This window comes from Carettochelys insculpta, chromosome 24 (genome assembly GCF_033958435.1).
Source record: "Carettochelys insculpta isolate YL-2023 chromosome 24, ASM3395843v1, whole genome shotgun sequence".
NCBI classification, from domain to species: domain Eukaryota; kingdom Metazoa; phylum Chordata; order Testudines; family Carettochelyidae; genus Carettochelys; species Carettochelys insculpta.
In genome coordinates this window covers 8,827,970-8,854,127 of record NC_134160.1, presented here as the reverse complement: position 1 = coordinate 8,854,127, position 26,158 = coordinate 8,827,970, and the positions used below count along the sequence as shown (strand labels likewise).

The 26,158-nt window shown below is 45.8% G+C and overlaps 1 protein-coding gene across 5 annotated transcripts in view; it reads left to right on the top strand.

The window, feature by feature from the left end:
• Positions 1-26,158, top strand: part of RHCE (Rh blood group CcEe antigens) — a 36,682-nt gene that overhangs the window by 3,996 nt on the left and 6,528 nt on the right. For 2 of the 5 annotated variants that reach the window (XM_074976467.1, XM_074976468.1), the window contains exons 2-9: positions 511-697; positions 5,020-5,170; positions 6,184-6,343; positions 20,184-20,350; positions 21,070-21,207; positions 21,438-21,568; positions 22,868-22,947; positions 25,238-25,311. In XM_074976467.1, the coding sequence (XP_074832568.1) occupies positions 511-697; positions 5,020-5,170; positions 6,184-6,343; positions 20,184-20,350; positions 21,070-21,207; positions 21,438-21,568; positions 22,868-22,947; positions 25,238-25,311 (1,088 nt within the window). Of the gene's footprint in view, positions 1-510; positions 698-2,801; positions 2,972-5,019; positions 5,171-6,183; positions 6,344-20,183; positions 20,351-21,069; positions 21,208-21,437; positions 21,569-22,867; positions 22,948-25,237; positions 25,312-26,158 lie in introns of those variants that run through there. The other 3 variants (XR_012642457.1, XM_074976470.1, XM_074976471.1) reach the window with 2 other exon arrangements.

Sequence of the window (26,158 nt, the reverse complement as noted above, 5' to 3'; positions counted from 1 at the left end):
GAAGCACCTTAAAATCAGAAGTCCTCATGGATGCAGAATAAGACAGCCAACAGAGATACATGGCTCTTTGCACTCTATCCACAGCTATTTTGGCTCTTAGTCTCTAACTGGTTGGCCACCCCGATCTACCAGCCTCTGTTCCCAGCACTTCTGACCTGGGGCAGGACATATTCTAGTGCTTCAGATCCTCATCTGGAGAATGAAGATAATAAAACTCCCTTACAGAGGCCGGGTGACAATAGGGATTAATATAAAATTTGCCACTGATACTTAGTGCTTTTAAAATGCAATGTATTTATAGGTCTCTTCCTGTCCAAGCATTAGGGTGTCTCCTTCACACTTCAGTCCAATACTCTCTCACCGCCCTCCCTTTTCCACCATAATGTCTGAGAATAGCTCTGAGATGGTTATTAATTGTCAGCAGGTTTACTGGTCTGTGCTGTGACGTTAAACTGGAGTCTGGTTTACACTGATAACTTGACTACTTTCTCGGTGTCCTTTGCTGTGCAGCATTTCAAGATGTCAATGTCATGGTGATTTTGGGATTTGGCTTCTTCCTGGCTTCCTTGAAAAGATATGGATTCAGCAGCACTGGATTCAACCTGCTAATTGCCACACTTGGAGTTCAGTGGGCATTGCTTGTGGAAGGATTTTTGTTTAGTTTCTCAGCAGGAAAAGTGAAAATCAGCCTGCCCAGGTAATTTATACATTCTAGAATGGAACGTTTATTCTTAATGTAGCATCTCTGAGTGCTGTGGCTAAGGGTAATTTTTCCTGGTATGTTTTATTTATTTATTTATGTATATTTACCTAGCAACACAGTCACACTGGCAGGACTTTTTGTTATTTCTTTGTTGCCCTTGTAATTTTAACTGCATCTTGCCCTCTACTGATCTACTTACCTCCCTTCTACAGCCCCATTACCACAGTATCTGAGTGCGCAAATCTTTACACTCATGACATCCTTGTGAGGTAGGAAGGTATTATTACCAGTTTATGCATGGGAATGGAAGCACAGATCCAAACCACTGATTCATCTGGCCTGATACCCTACCTCCTCTCCTACCATATGCAATCACACAGCTTGTCCATATATTGTCTTATATCTAGTAGTGGCCAGTACCATCTAATTGTACCTGTTACTTGTACATTCAAGGGAAATGTTCCTTCCAGGTCCCTCAGGAGATTGGTTTATATCCTGAGACATGGTGTTTGCTAACTGTATATTATTGTTTTAACTTATGGCTATGTATATCACCAATTGTCAGAGCATTCATGAGCTGTGCTCTTTTCTTAATGGATGTATTCTACCTTTCCTTTCCCCAAAACAAAACAAAATACTCCATTTATTAATGAATTATTGAACATTGGTTGAATTAGGGAATACTACTGTTGTTTACACATATGGTATATAGCAGAAGCATTTGCAGTTTCAGCATCTCGTCTACTTTTAAGTGTAAGAAGACTCGACTGGTGATCACAATGCATAGCCACAGTGCAAGCAAAATGTCAGATACTAATTGGTACTGATTGTGTAGTATAACTCTAGAACTACAGGTCGCTCCTTCTCTTCCTCATTCCCTCTTTCCTAGAAAGGAAAGATTTTGTGCCTGAGTCACCCTATTGGGTGTTAGGAGATTTGTGGTTCACCTCCAATTCTGCCCCAGCTCTTCTGTGATCCCCAGCAAGTGATTTAACTGCCTTGTGCCTCAGTTTACTCATTTATACCCAACTCACTTGGGAGGCATCATTCATGAATATTTGCGATGTAGTTGGCAGTCTGAAGATGGAACATGCTGTAGAAGAGGCAAGCATAAATATTTTCCTTCTACTGCCACAGCCAAATGCATTGAGTATTGTTAAGAGATGAGAGGTAAATCATCTCTATTCTGCTTTTTAAATTCATGAATATCTTGAGATTTTGACTTTTTTCCCTTTTGAAAGAGGAAAAAAAAATTGAACTCTTGAAAATATTTGCAGTGTTTCCCACTCAGTTTTGCTGCTAGTGGTGATCTGACTTAGGTCAGCTGCAGTGTTCCCTCTAACTGTTGCATCCATTGGAGGAATAAATTTTGTTACATGCACCCAGGCCTGTGCACATGTGCACCACCAATATATACTCATGCTGCCAGCTGTGCGCGGCTGTGGGCGCTTTGCTAATAACTGGGCAGCACCTGAATCTCTCCTGCATGGTGGCCCACGCGCTGGTCAGTAGTGACTGAAGTTATGTTGGTCATTTTGGGGTCCCCACGTGAAATGAGATTGGTAGTTTTAGAGGAGTTTACATTCACAAAAATCATTCTCACAAACAACAAGTTTAATGGCAGACTCGGCCAAGAGACCAAGGCCACAAAGAAGAGACTGATGTCCCTTTTACTCCCACAGGTGATCTCTTCTGGTCAGGGTTAAGAAATGCTAAACAGGCAGCATGAAAGCAACTGGGTGATTGACAGGGTTGGTCTCAGCAGCTTGAAAACCAGAACCTTTCATAAGAACTGTGTGTTCCCAAACAAAAATCACCTCCTGCCCCAGCTGTGTATGCTGCACACCCCAGAAAACTGTCTGAAGCTACAGAGCTATAGCCTCATAGATCAGTTTCTTTTCAGAAGTAAAAGAAAATATTTACCTTTGCAGTGACAAGTTTTAGCATTTTCAGCATGTGCTTTCTCATGGGGAACAGGCAGGAGAAGCAGCTAATTGAAATTCCAGAATATCGGAAAGGTCAGGAACAGCCCAGAACACATCTGTAAATTACAGTGTATCTGAGTTATTAACATTCTGTGTCCTTGCTTCCTTGGCAGAAATTGCAAGGGAGACACAACTCTGGATAGCCCTTTGAGAAGGATGAAAGAGAAGGAATCATTCTGTGTGAGGACGATATGACTACAGAATCCCTTGTGCAGCGTGACTGGTGTGATCTTATCAAAACAAAAAAGCAGTCCAGTAGCACTTTAAAGACTAACAAAATAATGTAGGTGATGAGCTTTCATGGGACAGACCCACTTAACAGATCTTGATACTGGGGCAAAGGATTGGGGGCCAGGGATTCCTACCTGTGACATTAGCTCCCTCCATGGCTTTCACTGAGGTACTAATGCCACCTTTTCCAAAGGTGATTTCTGATATAGGATGTCTCAGTTGTTGGGTTCTCAGCTTCAGGCACAGTGGGAGGGGAGTTCAGTATTGCAGAGCACCTGCAACTTCTGTTAATGTCAGAGTTGTTTATACTTAGCATTTTTGAAAATTGGGCCCAAAGTATCTCATGTTGTTTGTAGCACTTTAAAGACTAACAAAATAATTTAGTAGGTGATGGGCTTTCATGGGACAGACCCACTTCTTCAGATCATAGCCGTACCAGAACAGACTCATATAAAGCACAAAGGTCCAAAAATTGTTCTCAAGGTTGACAAATCAGAAAAATTGTTCTCAAGGTTGGCAAATCAGAAGAACAGAGGGACAGCAGGGTGGGGGGGCGAGTTGTGGGGTGGGGAAGTTAAGAGTTAGATAAAACATCAAGGTATGTAAAAGAGTCCTTATAATGAGTCAGGTAATTGCTATCCCTGTTCAAACCACGTGTTAATGTGTTGAATTTGAATATGAATAGCAGAGAGGTAGGTCTGTTAGTCTGTATCTTCAAGAACAAGAAGAAGTCCTGTGGCACCTTGTAGGCTAACAGATATTTTGGAGCATAAGCTTTTGTGGGTAAAGACCTGCTTCATCCCGAAAGCTTATGCTCCAAAATATCTGTTCGTCTATAAGGTGCCACAGGACTTCTTGTTGTTCTTGAATATGAATATTAGTTCTGAGCATAACCTCAGTAGACGGTTGTTAAAGTCCCTTTTCAGCAGAACACAAACTTTCAGGTCTTTAACAGAATGGCCCACTGCATTAAAGTGCTGGCTGACAGGTGTGTATATTTGGAGTTTTCTGATGTCTGTTCTATGTCCATTCATTCTTTTGTCTAAGAGTGTTTGCAGTCTATCCCATAAACATGGTATGTGGGCATTGTTGGCACGATAGCATGTATGGTGTTAGTTGAGGAACAGGAGAATGTGCCTGTGATTCTGTAATTAATGTGGTTAGGTCCAGTGATGGTGTCTTCAGAATGATATGTGGACAAAGTTGACAATGGGGCTTGTTGCAAGGAAAAGTTCCAGGATTGGTATTATTGTGGTATAGCCTGGGGTTGCTAATGAGAATCCTCATAAGGTTGGGAGGTTGACTATAGGAAAGAGCGGTTGTTATCATGTGATCGTCAATTTGGGGTCCCCATGCGAAATGAGATTGGTGGTTTTAGAGATGTTTACATTTGTCCTCGCCTTTGAATTTTTACCAAGGGAGCAAGGGCACAGAAAGTTAATGACTCAGGGTATGTCTGACTATGTGGAAGATTGACCCTGACCCGGTCGATCTTCTGGAGTTTGATTTTGTGCACTTGGTAAAGATGCACAAGATAGAACTATCTGGGGTCAGCAGTCAACCCCGTATTCCTCCATATTGTGAAGAGTAAGGGAGGTTGACTGTAGAGTTTCTCGACCTTCCTCTGTGAAGATGACCAGGTAAGTTGATAGAAGATAAGTTGTTTCTAGCAACACAGTTGCTGTACCTAGAATTGCATTATCTACAATCAACTTACCTGCCTAATGTAGGTCAAGCCTCAGGAACACTGTAGTCTTTCGATGCATTCTGGGCTGTTCATGGAGATTTTTAAGAGCAGGTTAGACAAACACCTGTCAGGGATGGTCATAGTGCTTGGTCCTGGCATGAGTGCAGGAGATTGAACTTGATAACCTCTCGAGGTTCCTTTCAGTTCTATATTGACATCCGAAGTTGGAGGCCAGTTTTGAAAATGTTGCCCTTAAATCTCTGGGTCTTGGTCTACCCAGCTGTAAAATGGAGATCTACCTCACAGGCATGAGAATTCCATAATCAATGTCTGGAACAGTGCTGACTACTAATGACTTATTTTTGGTTCGATTAGCTTCTACAATGAAGTTTTTCTTTCTTTTTGTTAAAAAGCATATCAAAGGCCACAGTAAGTGTCGCTGCTTGTTTAATCTCAGCTGGAGCTCTTCTGGGCAAGGCTAACCCTATTCAGTTGATTTGGATGGCAACGGTGGAAGTGGCAGCTTTCAGTATGAGCAGGTGGATCAATGTAAAATTCCTCATGGTAAGGTAACCCCATTTCTGTGTGCATGGGGAAAGGCTATGGAGGGTTTAAAGAAACCTTTTGTTTCCCTTTGGAAACATTCCCCTTTGCTGCTCTGAGACTGACACTAAACTGACAGTCACCACTAAGCTGGTTCACCCTGGGCCTGATCCTGCTGCTGTTGCACCTATGTGATCACCGCTGAATTATATGGGAGTTTTCCATGTGGAAGGGTTAGGAGACTGGGAAGTCTGCTTCTGCCTCACACTGTTTACAGCACCTTCTCTCTGGTCGGCTGCACCTTACCACATCTCCTCGCTATCCTAGCTTCCTGCTGCTCTGATCACATCCAACCTCTTCCTCCCGTTTGTACAATGGCACCTTTCCTTGCACACTGTTAAATCTCCTTATCCTCACCATCAAGACTCTGCCTCTGCTTACCTGTGTCCCTTCTTACTCCCTCCGTAGGTGCCTGCCTAGACCTCCCCATGGTTCCTTCATCCAGGTTTGGTTGAAGAGTTTGTGGGGCCGAAGGCAGCATACTGGCAGTGGGACCCAGCTGGCTGAGGTGCGGGGCCCTGAAACATGGGGCTCCAAGGCAATTACCTTGCTTACCTTGCCGTATGGCTAGACTTGCCTTCACCAGTAAAATAAATAATGAATGGTTCTCTTTGCTGCCTCATTCATGCCGCCCACCAAGCTAGGAGTGGCCTTTTACTCCACATCCTCCAAGCCCTTCTTCCTTCAAACCATCTTCTTCTGGGCAGCATTTCTTCAGCCTGAGGGTATCGACACATCTCCCAGACCCAGTCCCATTTTTTATTTATCTGAATTAGACCACAGGTTCCTTGTCTGTTTCTGAGCTGCAAAAAGTAGTGTGTGCACTGATTACCCAGAATGCTCATGAGCATTATATATAAGATGGTGCCTGTGGCAGACACTATATAAATAACTGACCTACAAATCTCTGCACATATTAAGGGGAACCAATGGTATCTCGATACCCAGGAATGGAATATCTTTGTTGCCCACAGGTTGAGGAACACACAAGCTTAATGCACGTTCACATATTTGGAACCTACTTTGGCCTGGGAGTGTCCTGGTGTCTGTACCATTCTTCTTGGAGTAAAAGCGGTGAAAAGGAAAAGGAAAAGGAAAAGGATGACCTGCTATCTGATTTGTTTTCTATGCTGGGTAACACATTTATCTGAGTCTATGGTGGGCAGTGGAATTAATGACTTTGGGGATTGGGAATAGGGCGTAGAAACTTCTACTGCAAAACCGAAGGTCTGAATGCACACCAGTGACCAAAAGTTGTTACGATCAGATGATAATGAGTTGGTGAGTGTCAGCCCAGTACCTAAGCTGATGGCCCCATCATGTCAACTGCCATGGCAGTGGCATTGAGTGGATCCCTTCATGGTGGGCTCCCTTCTTGGTGGTTAAACTATTCTCTCCCAGCTACAAGTTTCCCTTTGTACCTGTTTATCCAGATTGACGGGGCAGTGCCATTATTACCATTTGTACCATATTAGGGCTCAGAGGCCCTTAGCAGGAATGAGGCTGCATTGTGCTTACACTTACAAAAACACAGCAATCAAAAACAAACAAGCAAGTAAAGGGTGTAGGGAATGGTGCAACACCCATGCAAACCACTCCGGGCAAGGACAGACTGCTGCACGGGCATTCCTTGTCTTTTTTAGAAAGAAATTATGTGTGTTTCTATGTTATTTTGATTTATATGACAAAGCTGGTACTGCCATGATTTGTGCTGTGCTCTTGTTGCCACAGAGAATGTAAGTTTCCAGGTCTGTCACTTTGAGAGCTTGTGCCGCCCTAAATCTACTATATATTTGGGAGAGTTTGTGTTTCTGTCCGTGTGTCTGTCTGTCTGTTCAAGAACTCCTAACAAGAAAGGCCACACTGGGGCAGACCGAAGGTCCATCTAGCCCAGTAGCCTGTCTTCCGACAGTGGGCAATGCCAGATGCCCCAGAGGGAATGAACAGAACAGGCAGTCATTTAGTGATCCCTCTCCTATTTTCCATTTCCAGACGCTGACAGAGGCTAGAAACACCATTGCTACCATCCTGGCTAATAGCCACTGATGGACCTAACCTAATCTAGTTCATTTTTGAACCATGCTAAAGTCTGGGTCTTCCAACATCCTGTGGCAAAGAGTTTCACAAGCCGACTGTGCGCTGCATGAAGAAAAACTTCCTTTAGTTAGTTTTAAACCTGTTACCCATCCATTTAATTTGTTGGCCCCCTAGTTCTCCTCCTAAGGCCGTGTCTACACGAGCCCCAAACTTCGAAATGGCCATTTCGAAGTTTACTAATGAAGCGCTGAAATGCATATTCAGCGCTTCATTAGCATGCGGGCGGACGCGGCGCTTCGAAATTGACGCGGCTTGCCGCCACGCGTCTCGTCCAGACGGGGCTCCTTTTCGAAAGGACCCCGCCTGCTTCGAAGTCCCCTTATTCCCATCAGCTCATGGGAATAAGAGGACTTCAAAGTAGGCGGGGTCCTTTCGAAAAGGAGCCCCGTCTGGACGAGACGTGCCGCGGCCGTCCACATGCTAATGAAGCGCTGAATATGCATTTCAGCGCTTCATTAGTAAACTTCAAAATGGTCATTTGCGTGGCCATTTCAAAGTTTGGGGCTCATGTAGACGTAGCCTAAATGATGAGAGATAGGACCAATGAATTCAGTATATGTCTTTATCTTATCATAACTTAAAGCACTGGAAGGGTTTTGTTGTGCCAGGAAAAAAGGATGCATCTGGAATGGGAGCGCTTCTCACCTGGCCCCAAGCTGCTTAGTGAGAGAGCACTGGGGTAATTCTCTTTCCCTGAAGCAGCCTGTACATTGAGTCCCTCATTCTCAGCCCCCTTCCCACAGAGCAGTGATTTAAATGATGCATGGACATTTTCAGTTTATTTAAAAAATAAATAAATAATGGACTCAAGGACAAGATCAATGCTGTGTAAATCCTCTAGTTAATATTTAAAAGAAACAACATCAAAATAGAGTCATTGATTTTTACAGCTAAAACCAAGTCAATACTTATCTAACCTATCTCTGTGGTATGTGAGTGCCTGAGTCCTTTACTGGGAGTTAAATTCTGCCCAAAATTGAGAGAATGATCTGTTACAGCTTTTCCATCCGTTTCTTCTGATCCTGGTAGATGGCATTGGTTATGGTGGTTCAAACCACGTGTTAATGTGTTGAATTTGAATATAAAAGAGAGTTCAGCAGCCTCTCCTTCCAAAGTAGTGTGAAAATTCCTCTTAAGAAAGATGCAAACTCTTAAGTCATTAACAGACTGGCCCACTCCATTAAAATGTAGGCTGACCGGTTTGTGGATCAGCAGCGTTTTTATGTCTGTTTTGTGCCCATTAACTCTTTTGTCTAAGAGAGTTTGAAGTCTGTCCAATATACAAAGCATCTGGGATATGAATTTTCTGGGACATTATACGGGCTCTTTTGCATACTTGGCTTAATCTAATTCTTGACTCCCCCCTGCCCCTCTACTCTCTGATTTGCTCACCTTGATATTTTTTTTTTGATTTGTCAACCTTGATTACTATTTTTGGTTCTCTGTGCCTTAAACATTGAGTCTGTTCTGGTATGGCTATGGTCTGAAGAAGTGGGTCTGTCCCACGAAAGCTCACCTAATATTTTGTTAGTCTTTAAAGTACTACTTTAAAGCTGGGACAGTGACCAAGGCTAGATCCTTCTCAGAAAGATATAAAACCTACTGTTGTGCATTACTGCATCATGCTGGAAAACGATGTTTGTTTCTTCCTGAATTCTACCTGTTGGCTAATTTATATCCTAAAGCTTTTTTGTTCTGATAGTATATAGACTAGCACGGCTTTCTCTCATGATGTCAAGATCGGCTGTCAGTGGGAGGGTCTGATTCTGGATGTTTGTTGGAACCTCACCAGGGATCATTGGCACATGTCTAATGAAACCTGGCAGCCTTCACCCAGTGTAAAAAAAAAAAGAAAGAAATGCTCATCTTGCTGAGTCCCCAGAGCTCTTGCTCTGCTCTATCATTCAAAGCAATTGGTATTTTAATCTAACTCATCAAGACACTGTTAAATCTTCATTATAATTTTAGTGCTAGCTCACTACCCCCAAGTGCTCGCAATCTAAAGTAATTATGTCTTCGTGAATAATTCCTGAAAGCAACGCCAAGGTAGTGCAGATGCTCACAAATTAATGACCAAGAAAGCAATTTCATAATGTGTCCAGGAGGTGGAATAAAAGCTACCCAGTGCCTGGGTCAACCCAGAAATTCAGAGCTAGATTATGAACACTTACATCAGAACTGCCTATTTGCTGTTCCTTGGATTACTCTTTCCAGTAACTACTTGGCCAGTGGGAATAAGGGATTCCCAAACTGGATTCTTTGGAGCCCCTGCTGCTTCCATTGACTAGGCATTGCCAGAGTGGGAAATACCACTGGGATCTCTATTCCAGTGTCTCAGCTGGGATAGTGACCAAGGCTAGATCCTTCTCAGAGAGATGTAAAACCTTCTGTTGTGCAATACTGCATCATGCTGGAAGAGGATGTTTGTTTCTTCCTGAATTCTACCTGGTGGCTAATTTATATCCTAAAGCTTGAAGACTGACCAACATTATTATCTTGATGCTTGGCAGTGTATCTGCCTATGAGACTGTTGTTCCTGTATGGATGAAATTCAGCCCCATACAAGACCTGTGCTCCACTTGAGTTTCATTTAAGCTTTCAAAATAGAGGTGTAGGCTGTGCGCTGCACATGGGTGAATTTCACACACATATGTGATTGCTTCTGTAATAATGCAGCACTTTAGGTTTTCAAAGCACTGTAAAAATACAAACCAATCTCCTGCAGTTGTGAGTTCCACAGATAAATTATGTGAGTATCGCCACCTAGGGCAGCCTCGGGAGAATGGAGGGGACACAGAGTGTAAGATCCCACTAAACATTTAAATTATTTATGTCGTCTGGAGAACAGAAAAGTGGAAAGTCTTGTCTGCAGGCTGCTGCAAATTATAAGTGCCCCAGCACCTGTCATCTCTGAGAAAGCGAGTACTGGGATGTGAGATAATGTAATGTGTCCACTTGACTCCAAATGTTCGTTACCAGTCGGTGATTGACAGCATATCAAGTGTGTTTTTCAGAGGTGTGCTCAGAGCACAGACTGTAACAAGCTGCAACCATCATCTGCCATATTGCTTGTACATGGGAAGGGCTCCCGGGATCAAGATCAAGGGCAAAAAGTCATCCTGCAACTGACAGCCCTGCTAAAGAAAATGGAAGAAATGTGTCTGGACTATAGAAAGAATAGACCATGAGGTCTCAGTAGGGATGAACTCTGTCACAAGTGCCGCTTACGTCAGTTTCCCAAGGGATATGCCTGATGGAAATTACACTGCGCTTATGGAAAACAAGCCGCTTGGAACATGATCTGACCAGATAAAGTAATTTTGCTAGCCAGCTTGTTAGTTTTTCAAAGCATATCAAGGTCACTGGTTTGGAATCCTATGTGCCAGGAAATTATCCTTTCAATCATTCCACAGGTTGGAGGGCCAAAAGTGAGTGGCAAAAGCTTCCAAGGTCTTTAAAGAGCCACTACACTGGAGACCCCAGCTCACACAAATATAACTGCTGTGTGGCTAGGAGCAGTGACTAACCAGCCTGTTTTTATGGTGACATATTGTGCCCTGGAAACATGTGGTTCAGTTATCGATTTTAATGAGAGCACTTGAAGTTTGTGATGAGATGAATAGCAGGTGGAAGTAACTCTGTCTAATTCAAGCACACATTAGAACATTGCCAAGTCTGCATTGGCATCCCCTCTGCAGTAGAGGTGGGGGAAGAGAAGATAAACCATTGCTTATCTTTAATACAACCTATATCCCCATATAGTCCAGGGTGAATGTAAAACTCCTGAGACCAAAGCTATGCCCTGAAATGTGCAGTATATAAACTGTTGTGAGTGCACTTGCTGCTTTTTTTAGATGGATGCAGATATGCATGTGTATCAGAGAGGTTGTTGTCCTCTGTTGGTTGGCCCACAGAGGATAAGAGCCCTATTTGCTTCTGATTGGGGCCTGTGTCTTTTACTTCTGGGAGAATTCTACACTAAAAATTAAAAATTCTGTACACAATACTTTAAAAGTTTGCAAAATCCAATGTAATTTACCCAAAATAGAACAGGTGGAACCTCTTTCATCTGGTACCCTCGGGACCAGATGAGAGAATTTGCTAGATGGTGGGAGGTCAGTATTTTCTAGCACACTACTAACACTACCACTGCTTACTTGGCTCTTAGAAGACATTTAGGGGTACACTACAGCTAAATAACAGCATGGAACACTGAGCGCCAGGACTAGTGGCTGGAAACAAACTTTATGGGACCATGGGAGACTTGGCAACACCCATGATAAGTGGTCATCTGGTTAACTAAAATCTTGCTGGATTAAGGAGTTTGTTGAACAAGAGTTCTGGATTAAAGCGGTTCAACCTGTACAATATAATCATGCTCCTGTGGACAACCCCATCCTCCCGGGGCTGACAGTGGGAACACTGGGAGGAAATAACAAATTTTACATAGAAAAAATACAATTTATGAGAGGAACATTAATTCTGCCCATATCCTGGATTGTGTACTGGCTCAGAATTCCAGTATGCACAATTACTGGAGCAGAAGGACCCAATGTCTAGTCGAGCTGAATACTGTTAATAGTCACAGAGAGGTTGCCGTGTTAGTCTGTATTCACACAAAACAAAAAAGCAGTCATGTAGCATTTTAAAGACTAACAAAATAATTTATTAGGTGATGAGCTTTCATGGGGCAGACCCACTTCTTCAGGTCTGGAAATAGTCTGCCCCATTAAAGTTTATAATTTCCAGAGCTGAAGAAGTGGGTCTGCCCCATGAAAGCTCATCATCTAATAAATTATTTTGTTAGTCTTTAAAGTATTACACAATTGCTCTTTTGTTTTGTGTATACTATTAAGTCTATCTGACCATGGAATTGTTGTAGCATATCAGCCCAACTGTTAACAGGCAAGCTAATTGTTCTTGTAGATGCAATTACTAGAATTGTGAATATTTGAAAAAGAAAGGTTACTCACCGTAGTAACGGTGGTTCTTCGAGATGTGTCCCCGTGGGTGCTCCACATTAGGTGTCGGGCTCGCCCGGCGCCGCAGATCGGATCTTCCAAGCAGTTTCTGCCGGACCGCGCATGCGCCGGTGCGCGCCGCTCCCCCGCGCGCTCCCGGCCATGTGCGCGATCCGGTCCCCGCCAGTTCCTTGACCAACCGCCTCGGATGCTCCTGCAAAACACTAAACAGAGATCCGGAGCGGGGAGGATGGGCGGGTAGTGGAGCACCCACGGGGACACATCTCGAAGAACCACCGTTACTACGGTGAGTAACCTTTCTTTCTTCTTCGAGTGTCCCCGTGGGTGCTCCACATTAGGTGACTACCCAGCAGTAACCCAAGATAGGAGGTGGGTAATCGGATTATGTGCAGCTTGTCCCCGAGAGGACCGCTGCCAAGAGACGGGTATCCTCTTGGAATACCCTGTGAAGGGCGTAATGTTTGGCGAAGGTGTCACAGGATGACCAGGTCGCCACTCTGCAAATGTCTTTTAGCGCAACGCCCTTGAAAAAAGACTGTTGATGCTGCCACCGCCCTAGTGGAATGAGCCCTGGGCGTGGCCAGTAAAGGAGTCTTTTTGAGTTTGTAGCACATTTTTATGCAAGATACGATGTGCTTAGAGATTCTCTGCGAAGAGAGACATTCTCCTTTTGATTTGGGAGCGATAGAGACTAGGAGCCTATCCGTTCTCCGGAAGGACTTGGTCCTGTCCATATAGAAAGCTAGCGCCTGCTCACGTCCAGGAGGTGTAGGCGCACCTCTTTGTTAGAGTTATGAGGCTTTGGATAAACAAGGGTAAACAATAGGTTCGTTAGTATGAAACTCAGAAAGAAACTTTAGGAACAAAGGCTGGATGCAGCCGTATGGTTACCGCCTCCTTGGAAAAACAGCGCAGGGCGGCGTTGCCATAACTGCCTCAAGCTCGCTCACCCTGCGAGCTGACGTGATTGCGAGAAGAAAGGTCGTCTTCATCATAAGGAGGCGGAGGGAAACCGTGGCCAAAGGCTCAAACGGTGGTCCCCTTTTCGCATTAAGCACCAGGTCCGAGTTCCACAGAGGTGGAAGCGGTTTCTGAGGGGGGTATAGGCTTACCAGCCCTTTGAAGAACCTGGTAACCATGGGATGGGCGAACACCGTGTGCCCTTCCTCTTCGTGTCTGAACACCAAAATGGCGGCCAGGTGGACCTGAAACGAGGATAGCGAGAGTCCTCCTCTCTTGAGGTCCAGTAAATACTCTAATATCACAGCCATAGGCACCGAAAGGGGGCTAGCTGTTTGGTAGAACACCATGCCGTAAAGCGAGTCCATTTCTGCTTGAAGGTCTTCCTGGTGGAAGTCCTGCTGCTACTTTCTAGGACTTGCTGCACTTCCTCCGTACATGTGCTCTCTAGGGAGCTGAGCCATGGATTAACCACGTTTGTAGTCGCAGGCTTTGGGGGTGCGGATGCACTATGGACCCCTGGGCTTGCGTGAGCAGATCCCGCGCCACCGGAGGGGACCTCGGTGGCCGGTCCGACATGCGCAGGAATAGGGGGAACCATTGCTGTCGATCCCACGTTGGGACTATCGGGATCATTCAGGTTCCTTCCCTCCTGGCTTTGTGCAACACTTTGTGGATGAGCACTGTGGGAGGGAAAGCGTAAAGCAGGGGGCCCCTCCATGAGATCGCGAAGGCATCCCTCAGGGACCCCCGTCCCAGTCCTGCCCTGGAGCAGAATCGTGGGCACTTCTTGTTGTGCTGAGTAGCAAACAGGGTCTATCTGGGGAAAAACCCCATGCGTGGAAAAATCGGTTGCAGCAGATCGGGACGGATCTGCCACTCGTGCGTGAGTGCGAAACGCCTGCTCAGCTGGTCTGCCTTCACATTGCGAGCGCCTGGTAAGTACGAGGCTTTCAAGGTTACATTGTTGGCGATGCAGCAGTTCCACAACCGGACTGCTTCTACACATAAGGCACGGGACCGAGCTCCTCCTTGCCGATTTATATAAAACATGGTGGAGGTATCGTCTGTACTGATCCCGACTACCTTGCCTTTCAGTTGGTCTCGAAAGTGTCTGCAGGCGTTGAACACTGCTTTGAGCTCCAGTATATTTGTGTGCAGTGACTGCTCCATAGAGGACCACAGCCCTTGCGTCACCTCTTCGCCCATGTGTGCTCCCCACCCTATGAGGGGGGCATCTGTAGTAAGAAAAACCAATACGTGTGGTTGGTGGAAGGGTACCCTTGTTAGCAGGTTCTCTGGGTTTACCCACCATTGCAGGGATTTGCGCACCTCCGTTGTGGGCGACGCCATCCTGTGAACAGTGTGTGCTGCCGGTTTGTATACGCTCGCCAGCCAATGCTGCATGCTGCGCATGTGTAACCTGGCGTTCTGTTCTACGAAACGTTGCTGCTGCCATGTGGCCCAGCGGCTGTAAGCACGTCAGAACCGGCACCATAGGGCTGAAGGTGAAGCCTTGCGCGAGGGAGCCGATGGCCCGAAAGCGAGTCTCTGGTAGATACGCCCTCACTGTAATAGAATTTATGCGTGCCCCTACGAACTCTATGTCCTGTGTGGGGTCTGTCTTTGATCTTGTCAGATTGATAAGCAGGCCGAGCGAAGAGAACGTGCCTGCTGTGACACATATTATGCGTAGTACCTCCTCCTTTGAGGCCCCTTTGAGTAGGCAGTCATTCAGATACTGGAATATAAATACCCCCTGTCTGTGCAGGTAGGCTGACACCACTGCCAAGGTCTTGGTGAAGACTCTGGGGGCTGAGGAGAGCCCAAACGGTAGGACCTGGTAAGTCGAGGGCTGCGAACCAATCTCCATCGTCTAGTGCCGTAAGGATGGAGGCGTTTGTGATCATCCGAAAACGTTGCTTGCGCAGGTACCGGTGAGGCCTCGAAAATCTAAGATGGACCTCCCCGTGAGGAAGTACCTCGAGTAGAACCCTCTCCCTTGCAGTTGCTCCGGCACTCTTTCCACTGCCCCTACGAGCATGAGATGGTCTACCTCCTGCTTGAGCCTCGCTACATGGGAGGTCTCCTGGAGGTGGGGCCCCGGGTGGAGGTCATGGCGGTGGGAGCAACTGGGAGGGGATGGCGTACCCCGTGGCTATGATCTCCAGCACCCATGTGTCTGTGGTGATCCTTTGCCACTGGTTATAAAATGGTCGGATGATGGCCTTGAGCACTGGTTTCGTGCCCTCTGGAAGCGAGTCCATGAGGGAGGTCAACCTAATGTGGTTGTTGAAATTATGGTTCGCTAGATGCGCTGCGTAATTTGCCATTGGCAACAGTAGCGTGGAGGAGGAGTAGACCTTTCTGCCCAACAGCTCTAGCTTTTTGGCATGTTTGTTTATTCCCCCACGTTGCGACGACTCCGCCACCAAAGAATTTGGTTGTGGGTGGCTGAACAGGAACTCCATGCCCTTCGTGGGCACGAAGTATTTTTTTTTTTTTTTTTTTTTTCGCTCTTTTGTGGACAGGCGGAATAGTCGCAGGAGTCTGCCATATCATAGTGGCAGGCTCCAAGATTGCGTCATCAGCGGTATTGCTATTTTGGAGGAGGCCGGAGGTCTCAGATTTTTGAGGAGCTTATGGTGTTGCTCTTGCACCTTTGCTGTCTGGAAGCCTTGCGTGAAGGCCACCCTCGTAAAACAGCTCTTGGAACTGTTTGAGATCGTCCGGAGGATGGACGCCCCCCGGGGCCGTAGCCTCATCCGGGGAGGAAAGCGAGGAACCGCTGGGGTACGTCTTTCTGGACCCTTCCGGTTCCTGCTGATGATGGTACACCCTCTCACTAGAGGTGTGCGAGGAAAAATCTCGGGGTTCCATAACCAGTCCCCCCTGAGATGCTTAAGTCTCTGTCCCCGGTCACAATTGCCCTTGGGGGTACGAGATCGTTCGTAGGGATCTTTCCCTAGTAGATTGCCGATGGTGTCTATGCCCTGCGTGGTAAGGGCGACCACGGCAGTATAAGCACTGGTCTTGGGAAGGTGACCTAGACCACTCCCTTGGTGCATACCCTTTGCGTCTGGGGGAGGGAGACCGTCGAGACCCTGGAGAGAGCGACTTTGCCTAATAGTCCAGCGGTTCAAATCCCAGGAAGGGTGGAGGTGGTCCCAGCCAGGGTGAGGCTGGTTGCAGAAATGGAGAAGGGGGCTCCGGGTAGGCCAAGGGGGGGGGGACCCCTGCCTTCTAGTTGGAGTCTGCAACATAGCGGAGGGCTGTGAGAAAGCAACTACACAGCCCTGTGCGGAGAGGGGCTGCAATGCCTCCTCTTGTGTGCAGTCTTCCCCCTCCCTTGAGGAGGTAACTCCGCCCCTGACATACAGGGGATCCCGGCCCCGTCCGCACCGAGCTCGGCACACTCGAAGTCGGTGCCGCATGTGCGGTGTCCTTCGGTGCCGGCAGGCTGCGTGCCTGCGCGCTCTGCACCGCCGGTTTTCCGGGGGTCGGTGGTACCGGCGCTTGTTTAGCCGCCGCCCTGCCTGCGGTGCGGGGCGGCTGGCTGATTATCGAAGGGTGAGCCGCTTGCACGTGGCTCTCTGTGCCGCCGCCGATCAGCTGTTGCTGCGGCTGGGGGCTGCTTGCTCCTCCCGTCCCGCTCGTTGTTGCTGCCGGCAGGGATCGGGCTGGGGGGCATACAGGGCATTCCGGCGTCCGCACCGAGCTCGGCACGCTCAAGGGCGGTGCCGCACGTGCGGTGTCCTCCAGTGCCGGCAGGCTACGTGCCTGCGCGCTCTGCACCGCCGGTTCCCCAGGGGTCGGTGCCGCTGCCTGCGGTGCCGCTGGTACCAGCGCTTGTTTAGCCGCCGCCCTGCCTGCGGTGCGGGGCGGCTGGCTGATTATCGGACGCTGAGCTGCTTCCACGTGGCTCTCCGTGCCGCCGCCGATCAGCTGTTGCTGCGGCTGGGGGCTGCTCGCTCCTCCCGTCCCGCTCGCTGTTGCTGCCGGCAGGGATCGGGCTGGGGAGCATACAGGGGATTCCGGCCCCGTCCGCACCGAGCTCGGCACGCTCGAGGGCGATGCCGCATGTGCGGTGTCCTCCGGTGCCGGCAGGCTGCGTGCCTGCGCGCTCTGCACCGCCGGTTCCCCGGGGGTCGGTGCCGCTGCCTGCGGTGCCGCCAGTACCGGCGTTTGCTTAGCCGCCGCCCTGCCTGCGGTGCGGGGCGGCTGGCTGAGTATTGGAGGCTGAGCCGCTTCCACGTGGCTCTCCGTGCCGCCGCCGATCAGCTGTTGCTGCGGCTGGGGGCTGCTTGCTCCTCCCGTCCCGCTCGCTGTTGCTGCCGGCAGGGATCGGGCTGGAGATACTTTCCTCCGTTTCTGCGCTGATGGAGTGAGGGAGGCAGCTTTCCTTTTAAGGGCCCCGGAGGGTCCCTCCTGCTGCGGCCGCTCCGGCGCTTCTGGCTGGAGGGCCTTGTCAAGAAGCAGCATTCTTTTTTTTTTTTTTTTTTTTTTTTTTTTTAAAGCCTGAAGAGGACATTGTTGGTGAGTCTTTGTGTTTTTAAGTGGGTACTTAGCACCTTCTTTGTGCCGTTTTCCCCGTCCGATGGCCTGCCTTAGCAGGAGGGCTGATAGCCCTAGCTCCTGGCCTCCGGCGCTTGTTACTGGGACTGGCTGAGCTGTCCCTCTCCTAGCTTGTTCGTTGTTGTTTTTTTTTTTTTTTTTTTTTTTACAAAATAACAACCGGCAAGCTTATAGTAGCCTAAGTGCCTGAAAAAACTTTAAGAAAAAAACAGATAAAGCCGTTGAATACACTACTTGGCCTTAGCCTAGTTGGATTCCGTCTGCAGCCGACGGCGGTTAAGAGGAACTGGCGGGGACCGGATCGCGCACATGGCCGGGAGCGCGCGGGGGAGCGGCGCGCACCGGCGCATGCGCGGTCCGGCAGAAACTGCTTGGAAGATCCGATCTGCGGCGCCGGGCGAGCCCGACACCTAATGTGGAGCACCCACGGGGACACTCGAAGAAGAAATAAGTCTTAAGTCTTTTATATAAAACAGGATGGAAACCATTTCTCCACCAAGCAGGCAAAGCACGACATTGGAAACACCAGCTTCCTTGTGCTGCTACCGTAGAAGAATTGTCACTGTGAGGAGAGGGGAGTTTAGTCTTCATGGTTCAAGTAGTCTTCAGCATCTCTCCTGAAGTTATCAGGAATGCAGCCAACTAGTACCAGTTGTGCTGAGGTTCTGATACTCCTACACAAAAGACATTTTGAATACATTCATGCACTTTATTTTGGTCAGTGGTACATGAGCTGTGTGACTATCATGCTGTATAGCAGTAAGAGGACTTGAAAGATTTTGGCCAAGGACATCAGATCACATCTCTGGTGTTTCAGGAGGGCTCTCCCACACCCTTTGAAGCCCTGTGTTCAGAAGTGCTGAATATTTCCATTGACTTCACTGTAGTTGAGTTACTAAGTACTTTAGAAACCAGGTCCCTAATGCCCATGCAAAGCAGGCAAGGATGTTAATTTTAAAGGTGTCATCAAACCAAACACAGTAAATTGCATGTTGCACAGACGTATGTCTTAAAGCAGAAAGGCAGAATCACTCTCATTGGTATCTGAATCTGTGTTTCCAGAGAGCACAGGTAATTATGTAATTATGGGTTCCCTGCCCAGGAATTATGATGAGCATTTCCTGCATTGAGGACCCTCAGCTCTTCAGTGGAGGCTCTTGGCTCTTTGAATGATCAGGCCCTTCCCAACTAAGTCACCCTTCTCGGTTTATCTTTATACCTTGTATATCTTTATACACTGAGATGTGCAGAGCAGGACTGCTGGGGAGGCTCCAAATGTGAACATCAGGGATCTGTCAGAATAATGGAGTCCTATCAGCTAACACACAATGGCTACCATCTATACTAGACAGTTTTGTCGACAAAACCCGCAGATGGTCTACACTAAAAATGCGTTGTCAACATACTATCACCAGAACTTGGCACTTTTGTCGATAACTTTCTGCCTCTCCCCCATGAGGCATAATGCTTTTCTTGACAGAATCTCAACATAAAATCCTTATGGATGTTATGGGGCGCCCACTGTCAACATACATGGCTTCTGGGTCATCAGGCAGCCTTGTCTGCTGTGCTCCCAGTTGGCTGTTCTGTTGAGAGAGCAACTGGGCAGTCTGGCTACTCTGTCGACAGACTGGCTTGACAGAGCAATCTGCTTTTGTGTACGGCCAAAATCTGTCGACAGAAGTTTCGTTGGAAGATATCATCCGACAATAACTTCTGTCAACAGATGGCTGTAGTGTAGATGTAGCCAGTGTGGACCTTGCAGCTGATGCCCTCTATGGGTATGCCTACACAACAAAGTTATTTTCAAATAGCAGCCACTATTCTGAAATAACATTGCAAGCATCTACATAGCAAAACCACTATTTTGAAATAATTTTGAAATAGCAAACAGCTTATTTCAAATTCTGTAAACTTCATTCTATGAGGAATAGTGCCCATTCCAAAATAGGCATTTTGGAATAGGGCCTGAATAGACAGGAAATAGGGGCTATTTTGAAATAAAATATTCCAGCACAGTTTATTCCAACATAAAGTTGCTCTGCAGACATAGTAATTTGGATTAGAAGCCCTGGAAGCAGTGCTTCCAGGGGCTTTAATCCAAAATAGGCTCTATTGTGTGTGGACACACCATTTTGGAATATATTTTGCTTATTTTGGGGCTTCTCTGTAGTTTGGACAAGTTATTCCAGGATCATTTATTCTGGAATAATAACTCCAGAATAAGCTATTCCAGAATTATTCTGTAGTGTAGGCATACCCTACCTATATGATTGAGAACCTGTGAGCAGAAACAATGTGGTATGGGCCCACTGGGTTTGGGAGCCTTCTGATGATGGCTGCTTCTCTTTCTCTGAAAGGCATTCTCTTTCTGTGGATGTTTTGGCCCAGCTTCAACTCTGTGCTAATCGTGGATATGATGGAAAAGAGAAATGCAATCTACAACACTTACTACGCCATGGGTGTTAGTGCTGTGGCTGCTTTTGCACTATCAGCTTTGAGCAGCAGGAATGGAAAAATCAGGATGGTAAGAGGAAAGCAAAGGTCTCCTTAATGGAAAACAAATATTTCAGTTACTATCTTTTGCAATACTTTGAGCCTACTACAATTACACTAGGGAGTTTTGTCGACAGAACTCCAGTTTTTTTGTCAGAACTCTGGTTTTGTCAACAAAACTGGTGGAACTTCCACACACAAAATATGTTTTGTTGACAGTTTGCCATGAGGCATAACGCTGCCGTCAACAGTTTCTGTGGACAAAAAAAGCTGTGGACATTTGGGGCGGGGGGGGGGGGGGGGGGGCTTCTCTTCACAGACAGGGCATCCAGAACAACGGGCATCCCTGTCTCCCATGCTTCCAGGTGCCTGTTTTGTCGAGAGTAGCTGACCAGTCCGGCTGCTATGTTGACAGAAGTTCTGTCAGGAAATCTCTTCCAACAGTGACTTCTGTTGACCGATCACTGTAGTGTAACTGTAGCCTGAAAGTAAAATGTCTAATAAGCTAAAACAACACTAGCCTCTGAACATGATGATGATCTCTAGTCCCCAAGCACATAGCACTGAAAATGTTAATTAGCTATGGTGCTGCAAGGGGAAAATTCACCCCTATGCAGAGGGCCAGTTATATTTGAATTAGATCCCACAGAATAGGACTTTAGTGGGGTATACGTGTTGTGCTGCAGTGAATGTAATCCAATGGATGCAATATCACGTGTATGAATTGACTTCTGTGATGTTAACCCACAGGTCCATATACACCATGCAACTCTAGCAGGAGGGGTTGCTCTAGGTTTCTCAGCTCCCATTATTCCATACCCTTGGATTGCTATGATTTTGGGTCTGCTTGCCAGCATCATCGCTTTACTGGGATCTCACTGTTTACAGGTAATGAACAAAACCAGAAAGACTGTCGTGCATTTGTGTGAGGTTTTACACACTAAGAAACAGCACTTGTAAAGAGTTTCTAGGCAGGACTCCTGGGTTCTGTTGCCTAGTGTGTGGGACTGAGTGGAAGGAGACCTGCATTCTATTTCAGGATGTGTCGCCTAAGAACTTTTCTGCTTCATAAATACATTTGTCTCTGCATTTATTAAACATTTCCTCCCCGTCCCCAGACATATCTGAACCCAGTCCTCCAGATTCATGACACCTGCGGTATACATTACACATTTGGGTTGCCTGGATTGCTTGGAGCAATAGTCAACGTCATTCTCTTCATAATAGTCCAGTGGGACAGTTTATCAAGGTAGGTTGAGCCCTTTTAGTAAGTATCATGTTCACCTAATCATTAATATATTGTTCTAGAACACACACACAGTACATAGATAGCTCTGTTAAGACCACTGTAGTTTTACCTCTTTAATTACAATCTAGGACCAGATCCAAAACTCATTAAAAATCAATGAAAAGGGCTTATTGGCTGCAGTGGGCTTTGGAGCTGGTCCCCAGAATTTTTAGCACTGGATTGTTAGGTAGGTGATGTAGACTGCATTGTGGCGAGCAGGCGTGCGAGATGGAGGAAGTGAGATCGGCGATTAAGTGAAAATGAGATTGAACTGGGATCTGAACTGCTATGAACTGATGATCAAGACAAGAAGGCCCACAAGAGCATAATAGGGTTCATGTCTAGTCCCTCTTCCGCTGGACCTGGTTGACCTCCCAGGTAAGTGAAGGGAGATGTCATCTGTATACAATGCCCATTTCCTTTATTCTTAAACATCTTCCTACCTAGGGTTGCCAACTTTCCTGATTGGCTGGATTCAACACCTTTTGTGGCAGTGGTGCCCAGTCTGTCTGCAGTTGGCAACCCTACGTGTCCAACTACATAAAATATTTACAGATTTTATACCTACCACAGACTGAGGATTGAGGTGATGTGGATCCTTCCAAATGGTGGCTTTTGATTTACATGATATGTGTCAGGGACCCTTACCTATTAAAACTGGCAATAAAGGGCAGTTTTTTTAAAAGAGAAGGAATATAGAGGAGAGGGTGTCCATTCAGGAGTAAAACTAGACAGCACAGAGTCCCAAAGAATGTGCTGGGGGGATAATTTTGCACTAGCAGGGGTAGTGAGGGAAAGATTAAATGTCCTAGTAGCTCTTTTAGGTATGATGCACAATTGAGCCACTCAGACAAACCGTTATTCCTTCATGGAGTCCGTTGACTTCATTAGGGTTCTGTGTCGGTAGATCAAATTGCAGGATTGGGGCTGTACCTGGGTCAAATCCTGCCCTCTAATATACACACTCAACTGCCAGTGTTACGTGGTTGTGCAGGCATGTTAGGGCAAAATTTGCCTTCAAATTCTGTATTAGTCTTTGGTCCCGTAGGAGGCGTTGAACCTTTCAAATGACACTATACAGTAATTGTTAAAATAATTATGAATTCTTCAGTTAAAGAAAAGTTGCAATGATTCATACATTCAAGCGGACACATGCATAACCTTAATGTGTAACTCAGCATCCGCAAGTGACAAAAATGCTAGGAATATTTTTTACAACAGTCCTTTGCATTGTGTGAAAGTTTTGCTTTTAATTTTCAGCCTGGGTTATCCAGTCTTGATTGGAGTTGGCTCTTTCATGATGACCACTGCTCTAGGTTTGGGAACAGGACTAATTACAGGTCAGTATGGAAAAGCTCTCTGCAATACCTTCTTTCTGATCTTTTCCAGAGCAGGTGGCATGTAATTATTACATCAGCTGTCACATCAGTGTTCATTGGCTTTGTGAATCTCTTAGCACCCAGAAACTGTTGTGATTGATAAACTAGAAATATGTATGTTGGTAAATGACTTATTACTATAGGAAATATTGGCTGTGTCTACACGTGCCCCAAACTTCGAAATGGCCATGCAAATGGCCATTTCGAAGTTTACTAATGAAGCGCTGAAATGCATATTCAGCGCTTCATTAGCATGCGGGTGGCAGCCGCGCTTCGAAATTGACGCTCCTTGCCGCCGCGCGGCGCGTCGGCAAGGAGCGTCAATTTTGAAGCGCGGCTGCCGCCCGCATGCTAATGAAGCGCTGAATATGCATTTCAGCGCTTCATTAGTAAACTTCGAAATGGCCATTTGCATGGCCATTTCGAAGTTTGGGGCACGTGTAGACACAGCCATTGAGTGACAAGGCTTTTAGTTGCAGCATTGGAGAAAGGGGTATGTTCAGCATGGCCAAAACCATAGCATCATTCCTGTACTTGCGAAGGTTATTTTTAACTGATACTTCAACCCACAGCCTCCAGGTTTCAGATAGGAGAAAGGATAGGATGGAAATCTTTACATGGGAAATACTGCCTTAGTGAATATATATATGCGTGCACGCATGTGCGCACACTCACACAGATTTTTCCACTTGTTGGGTAAAATCCTCAGGGGATGTAAATCAGCATAGCTCCCCTGAAGGCAACAATAGATTTTACAGCAGTTGAGGATCTGGCTTTCTGGTTGCAGATCTTGGATCATTTCTCTATTGTGGGATTATAGCTGTTATGGCAGGTGCAATATTTTCTACAGCTATTTACTACTGCTTCGGTTGAGTGACTGAAACAACATATTAGAACCTCTTGTGAAATAGTTTTCTAAAATGAAAGTGTGTCTATAATTAATCTGTAGTCCCTGTGCTTGTGCAAATGTAATTAAGAGGTTGGGCTAATCAAGCAGACTTTAATTATCTACTTCATTTGACTGAAAGACATGGAAGAAAAACCAACAAAAATAAACAAACATTCTATGTTGATCCAATCATTTGAGGAGCTGGGTGTTTACATTTGAATTCTCAAGTTAACAGTGCAGATAAACCTGCTTGCTTAATGTGCCTGGATAGCTTTTCCATATGAGAAGTTGATCATTTAATTTATCCTGAAAATCTGGCAGACCGCTCATTTGGCTTTTAATATGCAAGTATTATTTTTAATATTTAAGGACATACTTCTGCAGACAGATTCTTCTGCCCTCATGGAAGTTTCCTCAAATGCAAAAGGGCTCTGTATGTTTTGGGTCAATCCAGACTAAACAGCTTGCACGACTGGGGACTAAGCCATTTTTCATGTGCTTTTCTTTCAAGCTCACGCATTCACTGTGTGAATGTGGCTGAAAGTTGGAGAAAGGATCCAGCTAATGCTACAGAGAAAATAATTGGCTTTTCTGGAAAGATGATTTTCTCCCCAAATTATAAAGACTAACAAAATGATTTATTCGGTGATGAGCTTTCGTAGGACAGACCCTCTTCTTCAAATCAGATCAATTTTGTTGGAGTACAGACTAATACGGCTACCCCTCTGTTACTACTCCCCAAATTCTGTCAAGTTAAAAATATCTGCTGTCTTCAACACAATGTTGCATGATGGGTTTACAATCCTATGTTGCTTCTGGAGAACACTGTCTCATCTCCAGGTGGTAAGAAGTGAACAATATTGTGGACAATATTCCACAATAATTTGTACAGAATAAAAATCTTTCTGAAGTGTTTGGAATAGTGTGTCAAATTATTCCAAACCCGGTATGTCATTTAAAGAGACACATGAGCCCCCACATTCAAATCTGGACCTGAATATCTCCAGAGCTCGCGAGCTGGTTTTCAACTCAAGGTTTTGGTTAGGCCCTTTTTACATACCAAGATAGCAACAAGGCTGGCTGACAATCCAGCTCATTCTATTTTGCCAATATATTTTAGAGTCTAGTAATTAGGATGATAAAGGACTTCAAAAGCTTTTAAAAATAAGACAAATGGTGCTAATTTTATCTGAGAATTCTGAAGAAATTTAGAATTTCTACATAGGAAACCCTTAGGGGGGAGGAGCATGGCTACAGTTCTTGATTTCATATTTAGCTCTGCATTTTATTGTGATACGTGACTAATAAATACACTGTTTATAAACAGCGCCTCTCACTCACACACATAATTTTTAAACACAGGTTTTATTTTAACTTTCAAACTATGGAAGACACTGCCAGCGTCAAAATATTTTGATGACCAAGCTTATTGGGAGGTAGGTTTCAATTTAAAGTTAATTGTGTCTATGTACACCTATACCACCATATGGTATAAATTTCTAAGTGCTAAAATAATACAAAGAATACTTCATGATAGTTCTTGGTCTAAACAGATTAACCATTTTGAGACTGGACATTATAAATATATATCAACATAGGACAGAATCTGAAAGCTTCTAAAGAAACTGGTTGTCCAAATAGCGTAGGTCAAGTTGAAAATCCTAACTTTTGCCTGTGACCAGAACTCCCAAAACTTTGAGAGCATATGCTTAACTGGATTTCCTATTCAGGACCATGCCTAAACATACGATTAACTTTAGGCATGTGCTCAAGTGCCATCTGGAATAGAAGTGGAAGGATGTAACAAGTGGGGGTTCCACAGGGATCAGTTTTGGGACCAATTCTGTTCAGTATCTTCAGTGATTTAGATAATGGCATGAGAGAGTCCACTTGTAAAGTGTGAGGATGATATCACGCTGGGAGAGATTGCAAGTGCTTTGAAGGAGAGGGTGATCGTTCAAAATGACCTGGAGAAATGGTCAGAGTAAATAGGATGCAGTTCCAGAAGGACAAATGCAAAGTACTCCACTTAGGAAGGAACAATCAGGTTCACACATGCAAAATAGGAAGTGACTCCTTAGGAAGAGGTACTAAAGAAAGCAATCTAGGAGTCATAGCGGATCACAAGCTAAATATGAGTCAACAGTGACTCTTGCCCAAAAAAAAAGTAAACATGATTCTGTGATGTGTTAATAGGAGTGTCATGAGTAAGACACAAGAAGTAACTCTTCTGCTCTACTCTGCACTGATTAGGCCTCAGTTGGAGTACTGTGTCCAGTTCTG